General features: G+C 36.5%; 1 protein-coding gene across 1 annotated transcript; it reads right to left on the minus strand.

The window, feature by feature from the left end:
• Positions 1-1,947: 1,947 nt before the first annotated feature.
• Positions 1,948-24,265, minus strand: LOC114363214 (ATP-binding cassette sub-family A member 1). The gene is made up of 32 exons (XM_028318874.1): positions 24,048-24,265; positions 22,579-22,827; positions 21,968-22,353; positions 21,696-21,866; positions 21,110-21,357; positions 20,781-20,891; positions 20,530-20,674; positions 20,279-20,452; positions 19,619-19,834; positions 19,234-19,319; positions 18,838-18,967; positions 18,136-18,365; positions 17,688-17,853; positions 13,990-14,223; positions 13,671-13,812; positions 13,412-13,512; positions 12,618-12,834; positions 11,955-12,117; positions 11,601-11,813; positions 11,278-11,382; positions 10,730-10,901; positions 9,649-9,774; positions 8,809-8,932; positions 7,021-7,145; positions 6,656-6,777; positions 6,063-6,240; positions 5,378-5,539; positions 4,722-4,879; positions 3,936-4,058; positions 3,246-3,411; positions 2,867-2,993; positions 1,948-2,776 (listed from the first exon to the last, which is right to left on the minus strand). Exons 2-32 carry the CDS (start codon positions 22,818-22,820, stop codon positions 2,590-2,592), a joined length of 5,250 nt encoding a protein of 1,749 aa, XP_028174675.1. The 5' UTR covers positions 22,821-22,827; positions 24,048-24,265; the 3' UTR covers positions 1,948-2,589.
• Between the last annotated feature and the right edge of the window lie 1,103 nt (positions 24,266-25,368).

A 25,368-nucleotide genomic window follows, 5' to 3' on the forward strand; every position in this document is an offset into this window, starting at 1 on the left:
ATTTGAATTATAATAACTTTGTATGTATGCACTCTTTCAGGAAGTGATAAATAAATATTTTTTCAGTATTATATTTTTAAAAATTATTTTTGTATGTACTTAAATAATTGTTCACCTAACTATTGAAAATGTGGATCTTGATAGAATTAATTGTATTATTTATAAAACTATTCATTAAGTAACAGATCAGAATAATAATATCAAACATACGTTAATGCGTATTATAGTACATTATCTGAGTAATAAAACACGTCAGTCATCTAAAATATCTAAAAATAGCTTGGTATCCCCAAGCTTCTTTGGTTTCTCATGAAGAGGCATACTTTGAATCATTCTTCTTCTGTTGTGTGTATTTTTACGAATAAAGCGCCAACCCTGGTATTAGACATTATTTAGACATTATAGGCATCATCTGACATGTATTAGAATTTTAATTTACATACCAATGTATAGAAATTGTATATTGATATATGATTTGTACTATTCCTTGTGCAAATTCAAATTCTAATGCTTTAAAAATAAGTATTTGATCCTTCGATTTGTATTATCGTTATAACGATAAATAAACATATGGATTTTGAATGTTACTTCGAATACAGTGTGAGTCACGTTAAAGTGTACATATGAAAATAGATGAAACTAGAGCTGTTTTTATCGACAAAAAAGAGGTCAAAAATTTATTGAGATTTTTTTTTAATTTTTTATAGAATTTTTTTTCTTCCAATTACTTATTGTAAAGAAAACGTAGTAACTTTTAAACAAAGCGGTAGATCCTGATAAAATAAAAACAGTAATAATGCTAAATAACAGGCAATACTAAAAAATACATAAAATACACAAAAAAGGCCAACAAATAATAAAAAAATATACTTTTTGAATAAAATCTGCTTAAAAATTCGTGTTTTTTTGGTTATTTGATAAATTTCTCCAAAAAATGCCCCTATAACCGGGGGTTTTTATTACTTTGTATTATTCTCTATCGTATTACCTTCGTAAAACCAAAAATAGCATGTCTCTATCCCTATCACAACGTTTGCAATGATGGTTTGAACTAAGCCTCTCCGGGCGCGCCATTCAACGCTTCGTTAACAACGAAACTGAAAATGGCTCTAGATTTGTAATTTTGATAAAGACAAGTTAGATTTCAAATAAAAACAAAAGATTTCGAAGTAAAATAAGCATTTTAGTTACAATTAAAATTGTCTCTACCTGTAGCGGAGAATAATGTAGTGGTAGGCCTGTGTTCAAACGATCATAGCAAATGTTGTGATAGGGATAGAGACATGCGATGTTTGGTTTTACAAAGATAATACGATCGAGAATAATACAAAGTAATAATAACCACCTGTTAACGGGGCATTTTTTTGAGAAATTTATCAAATAACCAAAAAAATACGAATTTTTAAGCAGATTTTTTTCAAAAAGTATCATTTTTTATTATTTGTTGGCATTTTCTGGGTATTTTATGTATTTTTTCAGTATTGTCTGTTATTTAGCATTATTACTGTTTTTATTTTATCAGGATATACCGCTTAGTTTAAAAGTTATTACGTTTTTTTTACAATAAGTAATTGGAAGAAAAAAAATTGTATAAAAAATTAAAAAAAAATCTCAAAAATTTTTTGACCTCTTTTTTGTCGATAAAAATAGGTCTAGTTTCATCTATTTTAATATGTACACTTTAACGTGACTCACACTGTATACTCTTGTTTTGAGTTTTCAGTGAATCTCATTCTACCTCGCGATTTATTTTGCATAATTATTAAGTAGTAATGCAATGTGATTATTTTGTATTATTCCGATTAATGAAGGGGTCTCGTACTTACCAACATTCATTTATTCATACTTAATCGTGTATTTATTTAAGGATGGTATTTATACTGTGTAGCGTTTATAGACGATTTTTAATAAAATACAATATTATTTACCGAATTCAATGTTTTATTTATAAAAAGTTAAAAAATATAGGTATACAAAAAATCTAAGTATGTTTTTATCTGATTTTATAATACTTTCAGAGGGACATTGTAAAAATATAAAAATGCTGATTTAACGGACAATATATCGGTAACAACGGTACTTATTTAGATAGAAAAAATAGCAATAACATATTTTAATATGTACCTACCTATTATTACTTACTTACCTAACTTATACCTATAGCAGTATATCATACTGCATATTTTCTAGCAAATTAAATATTTAACACCGCATTAGTGCCAGCCCTTCAGGAAAGATAACTTATTCCCGTAATTAGTAAAATTCTCCTACTACTACTACAAACACGAAAAAATTCTACTTAAAATAATTCAATAGAATTATCTATAATAAGCACAATACTTATGTTATTCAAAGCATATAGACAACAATATTAAGTACTTAAGGTTCTAAGAACTACTTTAGACTATAGAGAAGATATTGTACCTACCTAAAGTTTAACTAAATGTCGAAATAAATAAATGTGGCAAACGTAAGTCTGCCTATCACAATATACCACGCTCTATGTAAGCTGTACCATGAAATCTTGCTAACTAGATTAGAGAGCGACACATCTTTGATTCTTCTCAGATATTGAAGTAAAGCTTTGAATTATTGAATTGCAGCCTCTTGTTGATATTTGGTAAATTGTAGGAAGATCTGTTCTAAAGTGGTTTGGGAAATGCTGTAGTCCTCCACTTGGAGGTCTCTCTTGGCTTGCTCCATGATTCCAAACATTCTTGACCATGCGATGCTGCGGTCGGGCAAGTAGTATGTCAGCAAACCTTGATACTCTTCCCTGAAAAGGAATTGATAAAATATTTTAATAGTGGTAAAAACATATACCAATCGCCGTAGTATCACACTATGGATTTTTTTTAATACTTACATAAGTTTTGGGTTAGTGAAGTTGGATTCGACGAATTGTTTGACCGTATCTACAGGTCTCTGAACAATGCATGAACTAGTTGATGCTTGCTCCTCTTCTTGCCTCATTTTAATAGTTAAAGTGAAACCTGAAATGAGACAATATTAAGATGATGATTTTGAAATAAAAGGTAGTTGGGACTAGTATCACAAATACTGCTCTACTATCAGGAGTGTCATTTAAGTCTGATGTTGTATCTTAATAAAAATCTGTAGGTGCTTGTACAAAAGCTTTTATCAATCAAATACAAGTGAACCTGTCTTTTAATAGATTTTCTTTTCGTACAAGGTAAGTAGGTACGTCATATTACTAACAATGCCCACCTTCCAAAGCCACGTACCTTCAGAATACTTGTTTTTCAGGTGTTGAGGGGTGCCGAGGCACTGGAAGCGGCCGTTGACCATGATGGTGAGGCGCGAGCATAGCGCCTCGCACTCCTCCATGCTATGTGACGTCAGCACCACGCCTCTGCCTGAACGCTGGGCGCCTCGGATAGCACGCCATACCTAAACATATCCCCATAAAATTTAACGATTACAATTCGGCGAAGGAGTAATACTATACTATCGTATTTGATTTTGGAAACATAACTTTCCAAGAACCAAATTTTCGAAAAGTTTGTACCTACATAATAAGTAAGTTTTGTAGCTCGTGAAGATACAATATTATGAAAACCTAACTTTCCACAAATCTAGTTTTCCGAAAACCCGACTTTCTGAAATTTCAACTGTCCGAAAAGTTAGATTTACCGTACGAAAAGAAAACTTCACTTCCCAAAAATCTACTTTGCAAAAACTTAATTTTTCAAATTTCTGGAAGTCAAACTTGTCGAAAACTTGACTTAAAAACAAACCCTTACTTGCTGAAAACCTTACTTTTGGAAACCTCATTTTCCGGAAAACCCTTAAGGAAAACCTAACTTTCCAAAACCCATAGTTGCCGATATCCTTTCCAATAAAACCTAAACCAGCCGGCTTCCAACCAACTCACATGTTAAACTAATAATGGTAAAAACCCCTAACTTTGTTACCTGTCGTTTAGCCGCAGGGTCGACGCCAGTGGTGGGTTCGTCGACGAACACCAACCGAGTGCGGCCCAGTAAGGCTACCGCTGTGCTCAATTTGCGTTTGTTGCCCCCTGAATACTGGTTTACCTGAAAACAAAAAAAAACTGGACCGTTAAATGCGAAATAACAGTTATGTTACGTACTTCTTAATATTTCAGTCCAATTATTTGAACACGGAAGAAACTCATGCTTGCACATAATCTCTGTCCTCCGATAAATAAAACCAGATCACAGATTTAATTTTATTGAGTGATAAACTTAAGGTCACTTCATTATAGACGAAGTAACGCACGAGCGTGTTGCATGTTCGTTGACGACTGGTGACCTGCAGTTAGGGATGATATGGATGATATGTACCTAGTTTCGGTTATGGATACGGTTACGGATATAGGAATAATATTATAACGGTTTCGGTTACGGTTACGGATATCTGTTCTTTAGAATGCAATTTGCAACAGTTGTCAAACACGGTTCATTCATGGTCGCACACTTTACATCGAATAAAAAGTAATAAAAAAATAAAAATTGATTCTAGATGGCATTATAAAGGTAAATCAGGCTGTTATGCCTTTACATATAATGCGATACAAAAAACAATTTAAACTGCCTACATCCGAAACTATCCGACACTTTTGAATCGGTTACGGTTTCGGATATTGTTTTATTTCGGATATCCGAAAGTTTCGGTTACGGTTACGGATATCCATAACATCCCTGCCTGCAGGAGACGGACTTCTTGATGGTACTCACCCGTTTGTCCAAGTGCTTGGTGAAGCCGAGCGCATGCGCCAGCGCGTGCGTGCGAGCGTCCGCGCGGCTGGCGCTGAGCCCGCGGAGCAGCGAGAACAAAAGTAACGTCTCACGGCCCGTCAGTTCACCGAATACAGCGTCGAACTGCGGGCAGTATCCTAGGAAAGAAAATATAGTAAACTAGCGGCCGCCCGCGACTTCGTACGCGTGAATCCCATTTTTCCCGCTAATTCCCGTTCCCGTGGGAATTTCGGGAATTCCTTTCTTAGTGCACCTCTACGGTACCTAAGCTACGTCCCTTCCAAATTTCAAGTGCCTACGTTTAGCCGTTTAGGCTGTGCGTTGATCTGTCAGTCAGTCAGTCAGTTTCTCCTTTTATATATTTAGAAGATAACATTATTAAGAAACACACTGCTGCCTTACGTTTAAAAAAATAGTGGTCAGTGAGAATAACAAATATACAACAATGACAATAGCATACTCCACATTTTACATACTATATTTTAAAGTGTAAATTCCTCATAACGGACATGACATAAAAACTCATATATTTTTGCAAATAGGCTTTTAAAAAGCACTTTTGTTCCAGTATTAACCCAATCCCAATAATAAATGGGCCAATGCCAATGCCAGTGCGTTTAAACATTATCACTTACCGATATTTTCATGAACACGTGTGATGTTCTTCCTGACAGAGTGGCCACTGACGAACGCGTCTCCGCTGGAGACGGTCTCGTCGCCCATTAGCATCTTGAACGTGGTGGTCTTGCCGGCTCCGTTCACCCCCAGCAGACCGAAGCATTCAGAGTCGCTTACGCCTGTTGACAAGCAGATATTTATAGGCCTAAGTAACAGTACAAGTAGGATTAAACACGTATAAGACATTAATTGTAGATACATAAAATAGGGTAAATTAATACACAAGAGTTAATAGTGGTCTATATTGATTGACCCCCATTCGGTTTCGATTTGGTTTTGTCTCCAAGAGGCCTGTGCAAAAATAATAGGATGGAATGGAGATCTACGACAGTAACCAGGACCTTTGCTTGCGAAATAAATAATCGTGCTCCCAAAGAGGCAAACAAAACCGAATGACGTAGCAAGATGGTCTGAGAGACCGAAATGTTTGATAACATCTAATAATTTAAAAGCTACGTGACTTACTGAGGAAAGTGCAGCGTAGGACGGCCAACCCACAAGGTGGACCGACTATCCATAAAGGTGGCGGGAAGGAAGGCGCTGGACCAACCGGCCATTGTGAAAATCATTGGGAGAGGCCTATGTTCAGCAGTGGACGTCCTATGGCTGAAAATGATGATGATGATGTATGGTGTGGCTTACTGAAGGACACTTGATTGACGGCCAGGTGCTTGCCGTAGTACTTGGTGAGCCCGCGCGCCACGAGGCTGTGCTGAGAGAGGTCGGAGCCGATGCGCGCGACGTGCTTCTCTTCGTCCAATACATCCTCGTCTAGTGTGCTTTCGTCAACTTGTGGTGGTTTCTTCTCTCGTCTGATTATCTACAACATCATTTAATTTATATTTTTATAGAATTTTATTTCACCACCACCAACACACTGAACGCGCGTGGTGTAGTAAACAGTAGCGGCGTAAGGGGGGGCGGTGGGGGCGGTCCGCCCCGGGGCCAAGCATCAGGGGGTGACACAAGTCGCGCAGATTAGTACTCACTGGCACATCTGCATGGCAAATCTGCGGTTTATGTCATGATACGGGGGGGTGGAGGGTACGATTGTCATTCAATCTTCGAATCGGTAGGTAACCCCAAAATCCTGGGGGGTACCCGGGGGTGTCATAGGACTTGACGCCCGCTTGATGCTTGATCGCCCCGGGTGCCGACCCATGCTACGCCGCCACTGGTAGTAAAGGCTAAAACTGATCTATTAACTGTAAATAAATATTATAAATATGCTTTACCTTCTTAATAACGTCGTACTCTATAATCATGAGTATTCCCCACAATACAAGACAGGTGATCAGCATGACAGTTACATATCGCATAATGCCACCGTCCCAGGCCCAGTATGGGTCTGCAGGAACTGAAAAATTAAAAATTATAATACTAAATCTGTTAATAGATAGAACTTTAACTCAAACTAGCCCAACCTGCTTCACATATTATGCTATTATACCTACTCGTAATACTAAATCTATATAAATCTGAATGTAAAGCTTGAATTACTTTAGGAAGGTAAGTAGATAAGTAGTTTTATACGAAAAACATAAAAACGAAAAAATAGGGCGATTGGGTATTGCAAAATAATCCAAAACATTTATCTTACTACAGCATTCTTCATAGAGATCGCACATAACAGTCATATTGCACTCTGGTATGTTCATAATGTTCTGTAAGTATCCACAGCTTTGTAGGCACGAGCTCTCTAACATGCCGAACTGATTCAATAGTCTGAAAACATAAACACAGAAGTTAGTAGGACTCATACAATTTTATATATCGTTTAAAATCAATTTTATTATACCGGTCCCGGATGTGCCTCAGAAGGAACTGAAACTTTGTAGTCAGTAACGCCGAGACATTTAAGTATCGCCGGATGTGCCCTCAGAGGAACTAAAACTTTAGCGATAATTTTAAGTTCAAAAATTCGCGCCTATTGAATAAAAAGAGTGATAGTCTATGGCTTAAAGTATTCAAAATCAGGTATCCGAACTTATTAATGTAAAAAAAAACAAAATGTCACTGTCAAATTATCATTTTTCTCTGACAAGGTGGTTCTTTCGAGAGGACGTGATGTACGATTAATTTTTTTTCTTCACGTAAACGTAGTTTAATTGAAAAACTAACCAGTATAATTTAAGTTAAAATACTGCTAAACAAGCAAAAAAAAATTTTTACCAATTCGAAGAAGTTTTGTAAGATTTTTTTTCGTTTGAAAATAATAGTTCTTTGCAAGGAACATTCGGTCTTGATGGTGAAAGTTTTATTTTTGTATATTTTTTCTATTAAGATGGATTGAATATTGGACTTTTAAAATTATGATATGATTGAGAAAATTTACCATGAGAATGTTCTGATTTTTAGTTTAAGAAATATTATAATTAACATGAATATTCACTTTACTTCTTATACATTCTAACCTATCATTATTGTATGTTATAAAACCGATAGTACTTTTAAAAGTACTAATAATGAAACATTAAATAAAATTTAAATACTTGTGCCTTTTCAGTTACATTTATTTATATCATTATTGTATCTTTATGTAGTATTAATTTATTAAGGAGGTCACATTTATGTTTTACTTTAAAGTATAAAATATAATTTATTTACTTTTTCTTTTTAAAGTCTGTAATACCGAATGTTCTTTTAAGAGAAAACATTTTTTTATTATTTTTTACCTAAAATAAGCTCTATGCACTATTATATAGGGTCCCTGAAAATATGGGTGCAAAAGAAAATCTCTAACATAGAAAATTTTTTACTCGAAGTGCTCGGCGTTTACGACTTCAAATTGTTCGTTCTTCTGAAAGCACATTCGGCGATACTTAGAAGTCGACAAAATTTGCTCTTCGGTCTTACGAGGTTAAGGAAAGTTCCATAAGGTTTAGACCCCATCCTTATTTTTGTGTTACAAAGATTTATCACTGCATTTTTCGTTATGAATGTGTATAGTATACTTAGTGATCGAATCAGAAACAAGGAGATCCGCAGGAGAACCAAAGTGACTGACATAGCCCAGGCAGGGCACATAGCTCGTAGAGGTAATGGCCGCTGGGGCAGAAAAGTTCTCTAGTGACGACCACGAGCCGGAAGACGTAGTGTGGGCAGGCCTCCCACTAGGTGAACCGACAATTTGGTGAACGTCGCGGGAGGTGCATGGATGCGGGTGGCGCAGAACCGGTCTTTGTGGAAAACCTTGAGGAGGCCTTTTTCCAGCAGTGGACGTCTTTCGGCTGAAACGAACGTGTATAGTTCGTTAACTCTTCGACTCGTTGCTTTATTTATTTGAATTTGAATTTTAGGCATATCAGACCTGGCTTACTTAGCTGACGGTCTGAAACACACACGGGACAAGTATTATGTCAGAACTATCTATTTGTTAGATCTTTACCTGACAGACGTTACGAGACTGTAGAGTGGAAAGAACTGCAGTATATAGTCCAGGATCCTCGCCGCCTCTGCGGTATTTAGCTGCGGCGATGACAGTGCGTCCACGATCTGAGCCCCCATATTTCCTATCAAATATGACTCATTAAAATCAAACAATTTTATTCTGAGATTAAAGATAAATAATTGTATTTACTAAAACATCATGCATCGGACATAATATTACGTAGTTAGGAGATACCGGTCTACATACAGGACTACGTGCATACTTTATGATTGTGTGTTTAGTATGAACATGATCTACCGAATCATTATTGAGGTGATATAAATCTAAAAAGTACCTAGTGTCAGAATTTGTTTCATGAAGTCAGGATCATAAAATAAAAACAATACCTACTCGTATGTGGATGGGCAGGTACACTTTAAACCTAAATAAGTTATGGATGGTAGTACACGTGACGAATTAGATATCGGTGATGCTGATTAGATTGGCCGATGGCACGCATAATACTATCGTTTGATATTTTAATATAGATGATTCATGTGTGACAATATGATATAATGTTGATAAATTGTAAAATTATAAATAACTTGAAAAAATCGAGCTGCCTAAGGCAGAAATCAAACCCACGACCTTTCTATTACATACCTATTTACAATTTAGTTTGAGATGCAACTCATAACGTTAAAAATTAAATAATAATTTTGATAATAATGTTCACGATCAGGCACTCACTAATTTACCAAAGGAAAATTATTAGGTAAGGATAAGGCAGCATTCACACTAGCTACTGGTTTGTTGATGATGATGGTCGCATGAGAAAAACTTCTTATAGCTGCTTACCGAAGAGTACATTTATGAAGAATATGACAACGAAGCCAAGTGCCGGGCCTTGGAACAGGAGGGAAGACAGGTAGTTCAGAGGCACCATCGCAGCGCCGTACACCATCAGGCACAAGTATAGGCGACCTGCACAAGCAATCGAAAATAATTGTAAACTTAAGTATAAGGGGGTAGATAGAGCGACGAAAAGGATGGAAATCAATTTTCAGGAAAACAAAATTGTCCCTTATCTGTATTTACAATTTGTATAGATTGTTGTCGAGTTAATGCTTTGAGTCACGTCTTTGCTATAAAAAGATTTTTCTACTTATTATTATTTACGTCATTTCATTTCGTAACAAAACATATTGATAGAGCATTCCATTATTAAAAAATTCAGATACGAGTATTAGGAAAAAATGTGAATGTCTATTACGCATGAACTTGAACAACTTTACCTATACGTAACATATTTATCCATAGAATCGAGCTTATACCATTGCATTGTGATTCAAAGCAAACATCATATTTACTTTTCTATCGGGGTCCAGCTGTAGAGTGAATTGTGATAAGTAACTTAAAGGGCAGGATCGAACCTGTGTCACTTAAGTGAACTTTTAAGCCACCACTACTTAGCTATAACAAATCAAACCAACATTAAAAGGTATTTGCAACATGTAAGTAGTCTGTTTTCAACAAAGTTAGATAATGTTTACATGTAGGTAGTTTGATTTAGTACCTACTTACGAGTATGATAATCCCGGAAATACCGTAACATTCATTTATTTTTCAGACAGAGACAGACCCCAGAGGGCCAGTTCCAGCAGTCCACGGGAATCGAACGACGACCTTTGGAATCTATTAGGCTATTCGGCACCACTATATTCAAATTGTCAGTCACTTTGTTATCAAATCTTAGTACAAAATTGAAATCATACTCGTATTTGCCTTATCTCAAATACTACATGAGTCACTTTGATACCTAGGTACCTACTTCCCTACTTGATTGGAATTTACCTTTTGTGCAATATTGAAATTGAACCTAGAATCTCTCTGATAAGTCCATCTCTCTAACCACGTAATAGGTTTAATCGAAACTCACCGAGTTCGTCGACGGATGAGAGGCCCATGACGTCAAATGCGGCACAAATGATGACGATGGTGACGCAGACCACAAGGAACCACAGCCAGTCGAACACAGCCGCGCTGCCCCATAGAACTGCAGGCTGTATGCCGGCTGCCTTTTGGAGCAGTTTCGCTCGAGACACGCGCTCCTAGTTATATCAGAGAATTCGTTACCGACGTACATATAAGTAGGAAATGTAAATAAACAGTCAATATATTTGCCGTAGTTATATGTATTGACTTTTGGGGTACATATTATAAATACCAGATTATTAAATTATGTACCCAGATACCCAGATAATTTTAGGATTTTTGTATCCAGTTTTTTCAAATGTTTTACCATCAGTCCGCATATACTGCTTTTTATTTATTTGATTTAAAGGTACATTAAAAAATACATAGAGATATGTACCTACTCATATCAATCAATATCAATTCATTAATCAAATTATAATCCGATTTTATCTTTGTTAAGACTTGCTGACTCACACAAAATAAAGACTGTTTATTTTAAAGTACTCGTACCTTAATATAAAACATGACGAAAACTGCACTGGCAATACCCAAACTGCTCCCGATGCCGGAAGCCAGTTGCATGGCTAGCATCGTCACCCGCATTTGAAGGTCACTCTATAACAGAAATAATTTTCTTATTATATTGAAAGGGTATTGATTAATTAAACACATAATTGATAAGAACATGCGAAGAAATTAGATTAGATAGCAATATCAATTTATGAACTACCAAAAATAATAGTATTCCCAGAACAAGCGGAGAATGCCAATGTTCACATTTGATCAAGCCTGAAGGCACATATAGTAAGTAAAGGTCATGTTTATGAACGTACTTGATCAGCATAGTTGACTTCTAGTGGATGGTTGAACACGTTGATTTCATACGAAGCGTTTTTAACTTTGATAAGCGCGGTGTGAACGGCGGCTAACGAAGTGGCAATGTCGTGGTAGCCGAAGTTGCTGAACCACGCGGTTACCGAATCATCTGTGAAAGTGGCACCCGACAAAACCGTGTGGCGCAGTGGTCCTACTCCTCCTTGTTCCGCCTAAAAATAAATACATAGTATAAAATATATCATAATAATAATTACAGGCGAAAATGGCCTAAGAGTGTCGGCATCGGACTGGTGTATGGCATAGTTATTATGTGATTCTCGTATAACCAAATCTTAAACAAACACACTCACCCTTTCCATATAATATTCATCAATCGGTTCATTGACCATGGTAATCGACATGGTGTCGACGACGCTCGAGTTGATCATCATCTCGTATGCTGCAGTCGCTAGCGCCCCCAGCGATGATGTGGAATTGCCGATGAAACTCAAAAGGCTCTCCGTTTGCGAGTAACTAAACAATAAAGATATTGGACCATTATAAAATACAATATGTACGCAACGCATATACACTTTTTTTTTTCAAAATGTACATTTTTTTTGAGAAATACTCATATATTTATCAAATGAATTTTATTATATGACAATGCAAAATCAATTTATTATTATGATTTATATTGATAATTAATTAATAATATTTAGTTTTTTTTTCTCATCACAAACATTACAAGTTACTAAGCACATTACAATTCTTAAAACAAAGTTGTTTGTGTGAGACTGATGGCTGTGATAGGTATTTGCATACCTGTAGTACCTGTAATATTACTCTCTTAAATAAATATCCATGCCTAAATAATATAATAAATTAGATAGGTATAAGATAAGCGGATTAACAACCTAAAGACGCGACGCGACGGGTTGGATATAAAATATACCTACATGTCACGTTAGATAAAGGAATAGGGAAGTAAGTACGTATCTATTATGAAGAATATTCTCTAAAATTTCACGTACCCTACGGCAAACGATAGCGCCCTGCGCTGTATAGTTGGTATCAAACTGAAAATGTATTCCATAACTCCAAGTGTTGCGGTCATTTGTAGCACCGGTACCAAAATCTGCAGCAGAATCAGGCCCCAGGACCGGATCCAGACCAGAGACAGCTTCAGCCAGACGGCCAAAACATGTTGCACCAACAAACGAAAACCACTGATCGACAGTTCTTGTGTTACTGAAAATAAGATTTACAGGAACCTAAACATTCAAACTATATATTGAATATAATATTGAATAAGTATACCTAATTTGTTTAAAATCTAACTACAATGATGACTTACGTTTTTTCGTTTTCATAATCATCTTTGTTATAATTAACTTCATAAGCAAACAATATAATAGGTAGGAGCAGGTAGGTATAATTGCTATCTTAATATTTCAAAAAGAAGCAATTTCTTTTGTACAATTTAAAACAATTAAAATATTTTATTTCAACTTATTTGTGTTATCGCTTTAAAATCCTTCTGTAATTTATTGTCAATTGTTTACTACTTACTATACAATCAAGATGATAACGAATGATAACAATTTCTGAAGTTAAGTGATCTGTTATTCACCATGTGATGACTAACATTTACAATCGGAAGTGCACTAGGGACATTTGCACTGGCCGAGTTCTAAAGTGCACGATACCATTAAGTAGGGCTGAATGTAGAAATTAGTACCGTAGAACTTGTAGTTTTTAATGATACTTTTCAGCATTTGTTTCTATTTTTATAAATAGAGATAACATTATAACACTTAATACTTACAGTTATCCATTGAAGATGAATCAAAGTCGTAATACGATGACTCAGTTGCAGTTTCCACCTCATCTGACTCTGACTGTGTGGATGATACATCAGATCCAACTCTGAAACCAATTAAATATTTCAACATCGAGGTATTTGGTACAACGTTGATAAAATTGATTTCATTTTAATTTATTATTTGCATACTAAGCGTACAATAAAGGTCTTATCACTAATACATAAATGCTTAAAATTTACTAGGTATTGCAAATGTACTTACGACATAAACACATCCTCTAAGGTCGTTGCTACTAATCCATAGTTTTTGAATTTTATTCGTTGCATATTTGTTTCTAGGTCCAATAACATTGTTTCGAATATTTGAGATCGACCGTTAGTCAAATTGTATGTAACTTCCGTTCCTAGAAGACAAAATATACATATGTACCTAGTACGTATTCAATCAGTGTTCGCAATAATTTGGAAAGCAACTGAGTAAAAATATAGTTTGCATAAAATAGTACCTGACCATAATACAGAATATAGAGTTAAATAGAACATAGAGTTCAGTCAAACACAAATGCAATAAAATAACATACCCCTATCTTCCTTGACAGTAGTTCCTGGAATATATTTGCTTAAAATCTCCGTGCAGGCTTCCAACTGGAAGTCAACATCCTTGACAATGACCAGACTGTACCCGACGCCGTAGTGTCGCTTGAGGAAGTATGGCGAGCCGACGCATTGCAACTGCCCGCTCGCCATAATAGCGATCCGGTCCCCCAGGATGTCAGCTTCGTCCATGAAGTGCGTTGTCAATATCATGGAACGACCTTAATAACATATTAAGTAAACCATTAACCTTTAACCAATGTCTATTTAAACGCATTCCATACCTCGTTTTTATCACAAACTAGCTGACCCGGCGAACTTTGTTCCGCCTTAATGGCAATAAATAAGCAGACTTTTTTTTTTAATTTCGAACGGGATAAAAAGTATCCTATGTCCTTCTCCTGGCTCTAAACTACCTCCCTGGCAATTTTCAGCTAAATCGGTTCAGCCGTTCTTGAGTTATAAGTGGAGTACCTAACTAACACGACTTTCTTTTATATACTTACTAGCTGACCCGGCAAACTTTGTTCCGCCTTAATGGCAATAAATAAGCAGACTTTTTTTTTTAATTTCGAACGGGATAAAAAGTATCCTATGTCCTTCTCCTGGCTCTAAACTACCTCCCTGGCAATTTTCAGCTAAATCGGTTCAGCCGTTCTTGAGTTATAAGTGGAGTAACTAACACGACTTTCTTTTATATATATAGATATAGATGTATGGTCAAAAATTATATTATATTCAAAAGAATACTAGCATACTATGATGAATAGGGGCTAGATAATTTAAAGTTTTTCAAAGTGACAAACAACTTGATTGAATGGTTTAATCATCCTCGAGTACTTATCAGAAACTACGTCAAAAACTGATAATAATGATTCATAAAATACTCGTAGTTCTGCCGTTATGTTACTCATACCCAGGTAAGAAGATATTATTTAGATCTAATACTTTATCAGTGTATCATGTCATTCATGTCATCGTCTTTTACTATTTTGTGTACCCGCTACGACATTTTCCTCACGGGTCTACGAATCCCGTAGCATTCGTAGCTGTCTCGTAGCAGCAGTTCGTAGCACTGAATCAATGTAATTTAGTTGTTCTGAAAACTATTACTTACTATACTATGCTTAATTGCTTTGTTTGAATTTTCAAACAGGTAGGTACATTAATTGTACCTACCTGTTTGTTTGCGAATGTTCTCTTTCGTGTACTCGCCTCGTGCTAGGCAGGAGTACCGAACTAGTCTCTACCTATGTTAAGTTTGCACACCTAAACCGCTATACCAATTTAGACAATCGGTAATAATAATGGGATAGCGAGAAACCAAACATTTCTCAATTAGAGACGGCATGGCAGGGATCCTGCACAAATAATTACACAAAAACATGAAAATGATAAACAGGTCACGTTGAAGTAAATACTCGATAAAAAAATGTAAAATTTGATAATGCAAAAAAACCGGCCAAGTGCGAGTCGGGCTCGCGCACAAAGGGTTCCGTAGCAGCAAATATAATAAACTTATTATGTCAATTTATACACCTGGTGAATGGAGCCTAAACTCTCCCGATATTTCGCCTTGTACTTTTATGTATGAATATTAATTTTATATATGTATTTATAAATATTCCGAGCTAAAGAGGTGGCAAAAGCAATGGCAAACAAACCACAATCAATAGTATTCGGTTGTCGCTGAACACTTGGAAACTGAATACATGACTCCGATAGATACGGAAACAAGGCTTTTACATATATTTTTTGCGATTTTCCTAGAACACCAACAAGACTATCGTACACACGCAGTATTCCATTAATGTAATAAATACAACTCCAGTGCCCCACTAATCCCACGTCACCGTCATAAATTACTTGAAGGTGCGTCTCATTTTTAGGTACAGGTTCAATCAGTTCAGGGTGTTGAAATAATTCTAGCTCACGCGGTCTAAATGATGTGCACCGAAGTAACTTTTCATGAAATGCGCGAACCACATCATCTTCGATATAGTTATTATAATTCAGAATGTAGGAAAACGTATTATCTAAAGTATCCATTGTTAGATGATATACAATAAGCTTTAGAAATTTTAAAAACCTGCTACGAAACACTAAAATTTGCACCAAAAACAAAGGAATTTATATTATTGGGGGATTTATTAGTACGTGACCGGTTTAATAGCACCTATTAAACCAGTATACCTACTTACTTATTTTTTATAATAGGTACAATTCAATATTAAAAAGTCTCAACGCCAAATTCGACTTGCGAAAGAAGTAAATGGGAACGATGAAATTCTCTTAGCGCGCACAAGTGACAACGACGTCTGCCCTCACGTGTCTGCCCGTTCGGGTCGACGCGGTTAGCTATCTTATCCCCGCTCCCGCGCGAGACCACGCCCCGCAACTCACGCGCTGCAGCGCAGCGAGCGACCGATCTTCTTGAATCGATGTAATAATAATCTATAGGATTAACGCGTTTTAAAAATATTGGTTCGATGGATATGTTTAACCTATTATTACTCAACAATCACATTTGTAATATTAAACTTTATCAAATGCACAATGTATTTAAGGTACATTACTGGATAAGGATTAATGGCGTATTGCTTGAATAAGCTAATATTTCTCGTAAAAAGTACCTACATTATAAAGATTTTATATCATCGCGGATTTTAAAAGGTGTACAATACTGTAGTATATTTTTTGATCTATCTTATAAGGTTCAGCCATCGTTTTCAGTGTAAGCACAATAACTTAACCAAAATTACAGTTAAATCAACCTATCTCAAAAACTATAAGAGATACTTTGATCAAACCAAAAATCGTTGAAAGAGTTAATTAGCATGCATCACCTCTATTTTTTTTAGAATTTTATACCCCGTAGTTATAAAAATAGAGGGGGGGGGACATACTTTTTACGACTTTGAGAGCTGATATCTCAAAAACCGTTCACTTTAAGAAAAATGTTTTTTAGAAAACTTTATATCATTTTAAAAGACCTTTCCATTGATACCCCACACGGGTATGTACATCGAAAAAAAAATTTTCATCCCTCAGTTACATGTATGGGGGGCCCCACCCCCAATTCTTTTTTTTACTATTTAGTGTCATAATTTTGTAGCGGTTCATACAACACATATTCCCATCAAATTTCATCACTGTAGTACTTATAGTTTCCGAGTAAATCGGCTGTGACAGACGGACAGACGGACAGACGGACAGACGGACAGACGGACATGACGAAACTATAAGGGTTCCGTTTTTGCCATTTTGGCTACGGAACCCTAAAAACACGAAGTGATGACGCCTATAGGTAGGTAATGATGAGAATGACACAACAAAATGTTATCTTGTTTTGCATCGTTATCCCCTTTCAACAACTTAACTAATTATTACAAAATTTGCTAGGTATTCATATTTATAGGCTGTTTTTCGATTAATGATAACAAATCATAATATGCGTTAAGATTTTGTCGCTGCTAAAGAAAGAATTTGACCTTCGAACTACTACGAGTAGCTACGAGCTACGAAGCTACGATACTATTACCTACTACGGCTTTATTGAGCCAAGCCGGTATTCATTATTTCAAGAATATAATTAGTAGTTAAATGTTTGCCAAGTACGTAATAATGGCAATAAAGGTGCAGTTGAGTTGTGTATCGCCAATACAATTTAATTGTTAGTACCTACCTTTTTTTTCCTTCTGCAACAGGTCCCAGAGAGCGCGGCGCGAGGAGGGGTCCATGCCCGACGTAGGCTCGTCAAGGAGCACCACTCGCGCGTCGCCACACAGTGCCACGCCAACGCACAGCCTCCGCTTCTGTCCGCCGGACAAGCCTTTGGACTGGTAGTCACGCTAAAAAATAAATTCTCTTGTAAATATTATATAAACAGAATAATTCAAAAATATATTGTATATTGAAATGTATAAACTTTCAACTGCAATATAATAATAAGAGCGAATAGACTTTAAAACTGGGGTCTCCTACTTTCATTTCTTTGGGGGTAGGAGACCCCTCGCCTTAATATGACAAGAAATTACAAGTTCCTTGTGAAGATTCACTACGATTTCAGACGACTTATTCATATTCAGGTTCTGGGGTTTTAGAATTAAAATAAGTTGCACAAAATATTTTACCTTCTCTGTCAACTCTAGTTTCTCGATAAGAGTGTCTATTTCATTGTTCAATTCTTCGCCTTGGAATCCTTTCAGTCTAGCAAAGAATTCTAAATGTTCCCTGACGGTGAGCTCATTGAACAGGACGTTATGTTGAGGGCATAGTCCTATATGTGAGCGAGCATCACTGGTGTTCCAAGTCATGTCATAGCCGGCCACCCACACTGTCCCATATGTTGCCTCCAAATTACCTGGTTTATATTATGATATAAGTTATTTTTTTAATAATAATCTCCTTTTACATACTTATTAACATGATTATGGAAAGTAATAAGTAAATGCCCTAAAGATCGAGATTACCCATAAAGTTATTTAATTATTTTAGAAATGGTTAAATATTTTTCGACCTACTTTACTTGTATTTTAATTGAATGCATACAGAACGTGAATGTATACCTACAGCAGAACGTTATCAGGTAGACATTTTACTGATTTGATGCAAATCGGATGAAATTAAAGATAAAAATGAAGTATTCTGGAGAACATGCTCGCAATTATACATAATATTTATTTATGAAAATTTTTATCACAAAATCTTTATGATTTAATCAACCAATCTTGATTCAGTAAAAATTTGAACCACGTCCTCGATCCTTAAATAATCGTTTATCTTGATACTTTTAATTTTTTAGCTATGGTTATCGGTAAAGAAATTGTTTTTACCTGTCAACATCGATATAGTTGTAGATTTTCCTGCTCCATTATGGCCGAGCAAAACTGTAATTTGGTCGTCGTATATATTTAAACTCAAATTATTTACTGCAGTATTTTTGCCGAATACTTTTGTCAGATTCTGAAAAGATGCAATATTAAAAAAAACAGTATTGGTACCTAACCAGTTAGGTAATTAATTTGATTGTATAAAGGTTGCACCATCTTACTTAAACTTTAACTTTAACAAACGTCAAAAATCTGTCAAACTCCTAACAAAAAGCACCGGTTATCATCATCATCATCTCAGCCATAGAACGACCACTGCTGAACATAGGCCTCCCCTAATGCTTTCTATGTTAACCGGTAGGTAAGTAGTGCAACTCGGCCTAAGAAGTTAAAACTTACGTTCATTTTAACTCCAACTGGGTGACCCACCGGATCGTTCTCCTTTATTACATCAGGAGTTTCAGGAACATTTAGTAATACTGAATCTAAAACAATTTTAATTAGGTAAATAAAGTAAAAGTATGTTACTTTTTATGATACTTAACTTACCTACTTCATTTTTGTGTAAACGATTCACCACGTCGTTCATTTAATCTAATTTATTTGTCTATACTATTTAGTACCAATACAAAGTTTGTGAAGAGCCTATCTATCACGCAAAACCTGGACAGATTTCAGTGATTTAAAAACTTTACAATATAAAAAAATTACGCGCAATCTCTAATTTTTAATGTACGACTACAAAGTGGTGGAAAAATACACAATTTATAGTAGTCAATAATACCTGATGCAGATTTAGTGCCGCACCCCCAAAATTGTTTCTGGAATAAGAAGTACCAGGGCCTGGGCGTGCCGTAGGGGCCGGGCAGCACCTGCTCCAGGTACAGCGCGATCAGCATGTACAGCACCGAGTCCACCACCAGCATGATGACCACGTGCCCGAACAGCAGCCGGTCGGTCTCCGTCACGGGCGCCGACATGAATTCGCCCCATTGCATACCTGAAACATTACTGTGTTGACTTACTACGATAAGCTAAGATTGACGACGTTCAATACTAAGGATACATTACTGATTTACAAGTTGTTTGAAGTTTTCAGTTTGCAGTTTTTTTTTCAGTCTAGGTTTTGGCTGTACCTGAAACTCAGAAGGAATCTCAGAACTCGTCACTCGGCGGAATTGACTAGCGTAGCTACATAATATGCAATGTTGAACAGAATTAACCAGATTCAATTTAATTCCCGACTGTCAATTTTAGTTATTACTATAATCAGCATCGAAACTCAAGTTTCTCGAACAGTTTTGGATGTACCCAGCAAAAAAGTACAGAAGCAGGAAATTAGTACATTTTTGTGACTTTAAATAAAAAATAAATTATTTTTGTTGCAGGTGCAGAAGGTGTGTAGATCCTTAGAACGCTACCCGAAATAAGTAGTTTCACTTACCGCCTGTGCTCTCTCTACCCAGAAGCAGCTGGAATCCGTAAGACATTGCAGAATTGATACTGAGACATGTAAATATTTGCATAGGGACTGACATAGCAATGTCAATGGACAGGATAAACGCTGGGACGTAGGTGAGGAACCACACCACACCGGCAAATAGCGCTGCTGTACTACCTAAAAAAATTACATAATTTATCATGTGAATCTATTCGTTTCCAACTTTATATCGTAGGATAGTTTAATTACACTACCTTTCGAAAATATACCACTGAGCATGAAACAAAATAATATCACGCATGCCAAGTAGAGTGTTAAATAGAATAGCAAGACACTCCATGGTGTATTTGTAAATACTGCGTAATCGCTAAACCCATCTTCGTTCGTAAACCAATTAACCTAGAAGGCAAAAAATACATTATTTGGAAAATAAGTAATTTAAACAACGTAAACAAAACGTACTATCTGGAAACAAATTGTGAAAGTATCGTTTTTACTGGTTTACCTTTAGAAGAATCATAATAAGAACAGCTGCTACCAATAAAAAGAGGAACTGTTTGCAAAACCATGCAGTCCAATGTATCCATGTGGGTAAGCCCATAATTTTCAATGTTTCCTGAAAAGATAATGGCATTTTCTCAGTATCTTGTCATATCCAAATAATAATGATAAGAATATTAGAAATCATGGCAACTATTTCAAAAGTGATTCCGCGCATTATAGAAGGATCCGGAACCGGATGTACACCATGGTGCAGATTGTTAATTCACAGGAACATACAATAAATGAGCAGGTGCAACAAGAATTTTTCGAGGATTTCCCACATTTACTCACCTTAAGTTGAAGTTCCTTCTCAACTGTGATGGCTCTGGTGATATTCACGGCTGTGTAGCTAAAGGTCAGCATAATGAACATGGGAAATAGAAACTGGAGTGCCTCTACTGCCATATCATCGACATATGCAGGGTGTGGATATCTCTGAATATTGACTGAGAATGACTCCATAGGCTCCCCAGTAATTCTTGTTATTAGTTGCGTTGATATTACTTGCTGAAGCGCAATAAACATTTCCCTGACGTAGCCTGTTCAAACGGAAAAAGTTTTATGCATCGTTTAAGAATAACTTTTATTTCCAAAACAATTACCTAAGTACTTCTAGAACGCGATTAATCGTAACACAGTTCAATAACGCCTACTATTCTATGATACTAAGGCTGGTTTTAGTGTCACGCGGACTGTCAGTGCGGATCGCTCCACACAGCCGATTTGTATGAACTGCTAGGGAGCGAGCGGTTCCTCCGGACCGCATTACTCTAAAACGCTCCCTAGAAGTTCATACAGATCGGCCGTGCGGAGCGGGTCCACACCGGCCGGTCCGCGTGATACTAAAACCAGTCTAATAATATTTCTGAACGTCTACCAGGATTGGAGCCTCCATCAGAAGAACGGGATCTTGGTCCAGGTAACTCAAATGCAGGAAACAATTCGTCTGTTCTCCAAGATCGGCCGCCTCGACCAAATAATGCATTAAGGCGAGGCCTCTCCGGAAACCTTAAGGAATACGATATACTTCCAGGCAAATCCGTAGCACCTAAAATTTTACATACGATTAGGTATAAATGTAGGTAGGTAGGTATTTACTACCTTAATAATATTACCAACTACACTGAAGTTTAAAAAAAATATACACACCAAAAAGAGAGTCATCAAATTCCACAGCTGCTATTACTTGCTTAGTTCTCTCTTCGTAAGCATAAATAGTTCTGAGATCTACACTAGAATTGTATGGTTGAACTCGTATTAAGGTTCTGAGAAACTCGTAAATCAGAGTTTTGTTTACACCCTCTAAATCAGGCCAGTCTAAATCTGGAGGCAGTGTGACTGGCGGGGTTTCAGGCCACGTAATATTCGCTGGCAGTGGGAATGGCGGTTCAGCAGGCCACAGATCAGTGATAATTCTGATTAGATCGAACGCATTGTTTAGCAGTAAGTTTGCCATGGAACTACGTAAGACATCCTCCAAGGCTTCACTTCTTGGAGAGTATGCAATGGACAAATTAGTTACGTTGAGACCAGCACTGAAAAAAAGTTTATTTCGAATGTAAGGTACGAGGTTTCTCCGTGCCTGCGTCATTATGATAGGTGTTGATTGATGCAAGCAAATGGAAGTTTACCAATTGTAATAGAGTAAAAGTAGGTACATAAATAGTTAAAGAATTACACATACCTACTTACATAATGGAATTCTTAATTTCTGAGGAATGAATGAGGAAGCTGTACGACATACACATCATTATACTTACAATATTTGTATAGAATTATTCAGTGATTGTGCAGGTAATGGCGAAAAGTTTATCGCATCTTCTGCGGTAGGTTCAATCTGCCACCGAAGCAGTAGCACTAGAGACATCGTGATAACTGGCAACAACACCTCTACGATAGTTTGAATAGGATGCCTCCATTGTTGCAGAAAATTCTTCCACATTAGCAAACGGAATTTCATCCACGATCCGGCCGCCCTTCCGCTTCCTCTTTTCCGATTCATATTTTCCCTGATCATAAGAAAAATAAATTTAACTGCATGGTAATTGCGTTGTATAAAGTCTAGAAAAGTTATTATTGTTGAAAAATCGTTAAAGATTAGGAGGTAAGTAAGGTGGTGGTTTAATTAAAGCAGCAGCAGAGTTGATCCCCGTTTTATAAAACCTACTTAGTCTATACCTACATAATATCTGTGATCAAACAAAGTAAGGCGTTAGCTTTGGAGTGGTTTCCGTCGAGCGGCTCCTATAGACTATATATAAGTAGTAGCTCTGTATATCATTTGCTAAAAACTACCTTAAGTAGGTATTCATATAAATAATGTCGCGTTAAGACCCGTGTTTCTGATTTCGCTAACGCACTTGAAGTTGCGCTTCGCTTTACTTACTACATTGGGTGTGCTTCGGGAATACCTGTTTTGAACATTGAATAATATTGTTTTGAATTGCTTAACCACACCCTTGTTGTGCTATACCACAGTAAAATAAATGCAAAGGAACGTACATAGATCCTGTATCTAGAATCTATATCTAGAAGCGAGTAGGTAGGTACCTACTTATGTACCTACACTACCTATGACTTAATTGCTCTTGATCGAGGTTTCAACCATAATATCCCGCTCTCGTTTCATACTTACTCAGATAGAGTTTAGACCTACTCTGATATTGCACTATGTACTATCTGCCACAGTTTCAGCTACCCATTTACGTTTTTTCTCTCGCTCTCGTCGAATGGTGATTAATTAAGTAGGAGACGACATGACCGGAAATGGGTAGCTGGAACTGTGGCAGATAATGCATACTTACCTAGGTTTAATTCTATCATCGAAATTGAATGTCCTACACAAAAATAAAATTACTTATCTGATAGGGTAGACCAACGAGCCGTTGCTATCAAAAATGTAGGTACATGTTTGCTTTGCTCGCGTGGGTGCATTGATTTTTTACATCTCTCATCATTAGATATCATATTACGAGTAACTCCAGGAGTCTAGAAAGTACTTGACCTACCTAATACCTACTCATATAGTAGGTACCTACTATGGTTATACTTTAAGTAAGTTATCCCATATTACTGTTACTTAGTTGAAAAAGCTTTTAACTACCTAACTTACTTACTTATTAGGTGAATAAACATTAGATGAGGAGGAGGAGGAGAAGTGAAGTTTGTTTGGCTAGGCCTACATTCCTACAACGCATTTTAAAAATCTGAATACTGATATGTTACTTACCTACTCACGAAATAACAGATAAGTAAGTAGATATATTAATTAATGTATGAATGAGTTCACAGAATATAAATCCACGTTTCACTTCACATTCCGTCAGTTTAATTTGTAACACTGAAATTGTATTTTACGATGACGACACTAAGGTGATGCACTCGTAAAACAACAGTAACACAATGTTTTGCCTGCTGCTACTTTCAATGTCTAGTTGGTACTAAATCAATGTTACACCAGCGTTATGAAAATATACTTGTCTAAGTAATATCGTTTTATCAGCAGATAATATTTCGTAGTTTGATAAAGGCTTGATTACTCTGACTGAGCGAATTTACCTATGAATACCTACTTATACCTTATCATATTCAAAAACTAACGACGACCACATTAGCGGCGTAAGGGGGGGCGGTGGGGCCGGGCGGTCCGCCCCGGGTGCCAAGCATCAGGGGGTGACAATAGTCGCGCAGATTAGTTACTCACTGACGCATCTGCATGTCGGAAAATGCTATGGCACATACCCACTGCTGGCCGCGGCGATGGGGATGGACAGTAGTTATGTGGGACTCTCCCCGACAGAAGGGTGGGGCCGACTACCGATTCGAAAATGACAGTTTGTAGTACGATCTTCACCGGTCCACGGAGTGGGAAGCCTGCCCAAATTAAGTCTTCCAGGCCTAAAAGTTCATTAATCCCCATTACTTTAAAAATTAAATCCTAATATAACGGGGATTAATGAACTTTTTAGTTCATTATTCCCCATTATAAGCTCCAATTTGGCGTTAACGGGGAATAGTGAACAGAAAGTTCACCGTTGACGGGGATTATCAACGGGGAATAGTGGAATAAGTAAGCCTAAATTGGTAAATTGAAATGATGAATTTTGATTTCTGTGACGGGTCTGGGTTTTATTGTTACTATGTATAATATGTATGTATTTAAAAAGCATATAAGTAGTATACACCGTGTTACTTTGCCTTCTTGCCATATTCACAGAGATTAAAGTAGGGAACAATACCTATTATTTAAGATAAATAAGAGACTCTCATAAAGAAAGTACACTAAGTTTTTAGTAAATTTAGTTTTTCAGTACAAATTGGAATAAACCAATTTTGTCTCGCACGTTCTACAGGTGCAAGTGGAATAAACCTAGTGGGCGTGGCCTAGTTCTTATTAATCTGTTGTTTTATGGCTCTGGGTACCAGCCTTTTTATCCAGTCAATAATTATTTTAAAATACTCTTCAGTTGATTTCAGATTTTCCTTTCTACTTTACGGGTTTAGGACCGTCAATAATACGTAATAATTATTAGGGTTTTAATTAACTTATA

Source organism: Ostrinia furnacalis, unplaced genomic scaffold (assembly GCF_004193835.3).
Source record: "Ostrinia furnacalis isolate ACB-3 unplaced genomic scaffold, ASM419383v2 OfSCF7018, whole genome shotgun sequence".
NCBI lineage: Eukaryota > Metazoa > Arthropoda > Insecta > Lepidoptera > Crambidae > Ostrinia > Ostrinia furnacalis.

Excerpts from the sequence above, each read along its gene's own strand:
- LOC114363214 (XM_028318874.1), bottom strand. The coding sequence starts at position 22,820 with ATGAATCGGAAAAGAGGAAGCGGAAGGGCGGCCGGATCGTGGATGAAA. Across the intron at positions 20,892-21,109 it reads AGAAGGAACTTCAACTTAAG|GAAACATTGAAAATTATGGG; the intron begins GTGAGTAAATGT and ends TTATCTTTTCAG. Across the intron at positions 3,412-3,935 it reads ACCCTGCGGCTAAACGACAG|GTATGGCGTGCTATCCGAGG; the intron begins GTAACAAAGTTA and ends GGATATGTTTAG.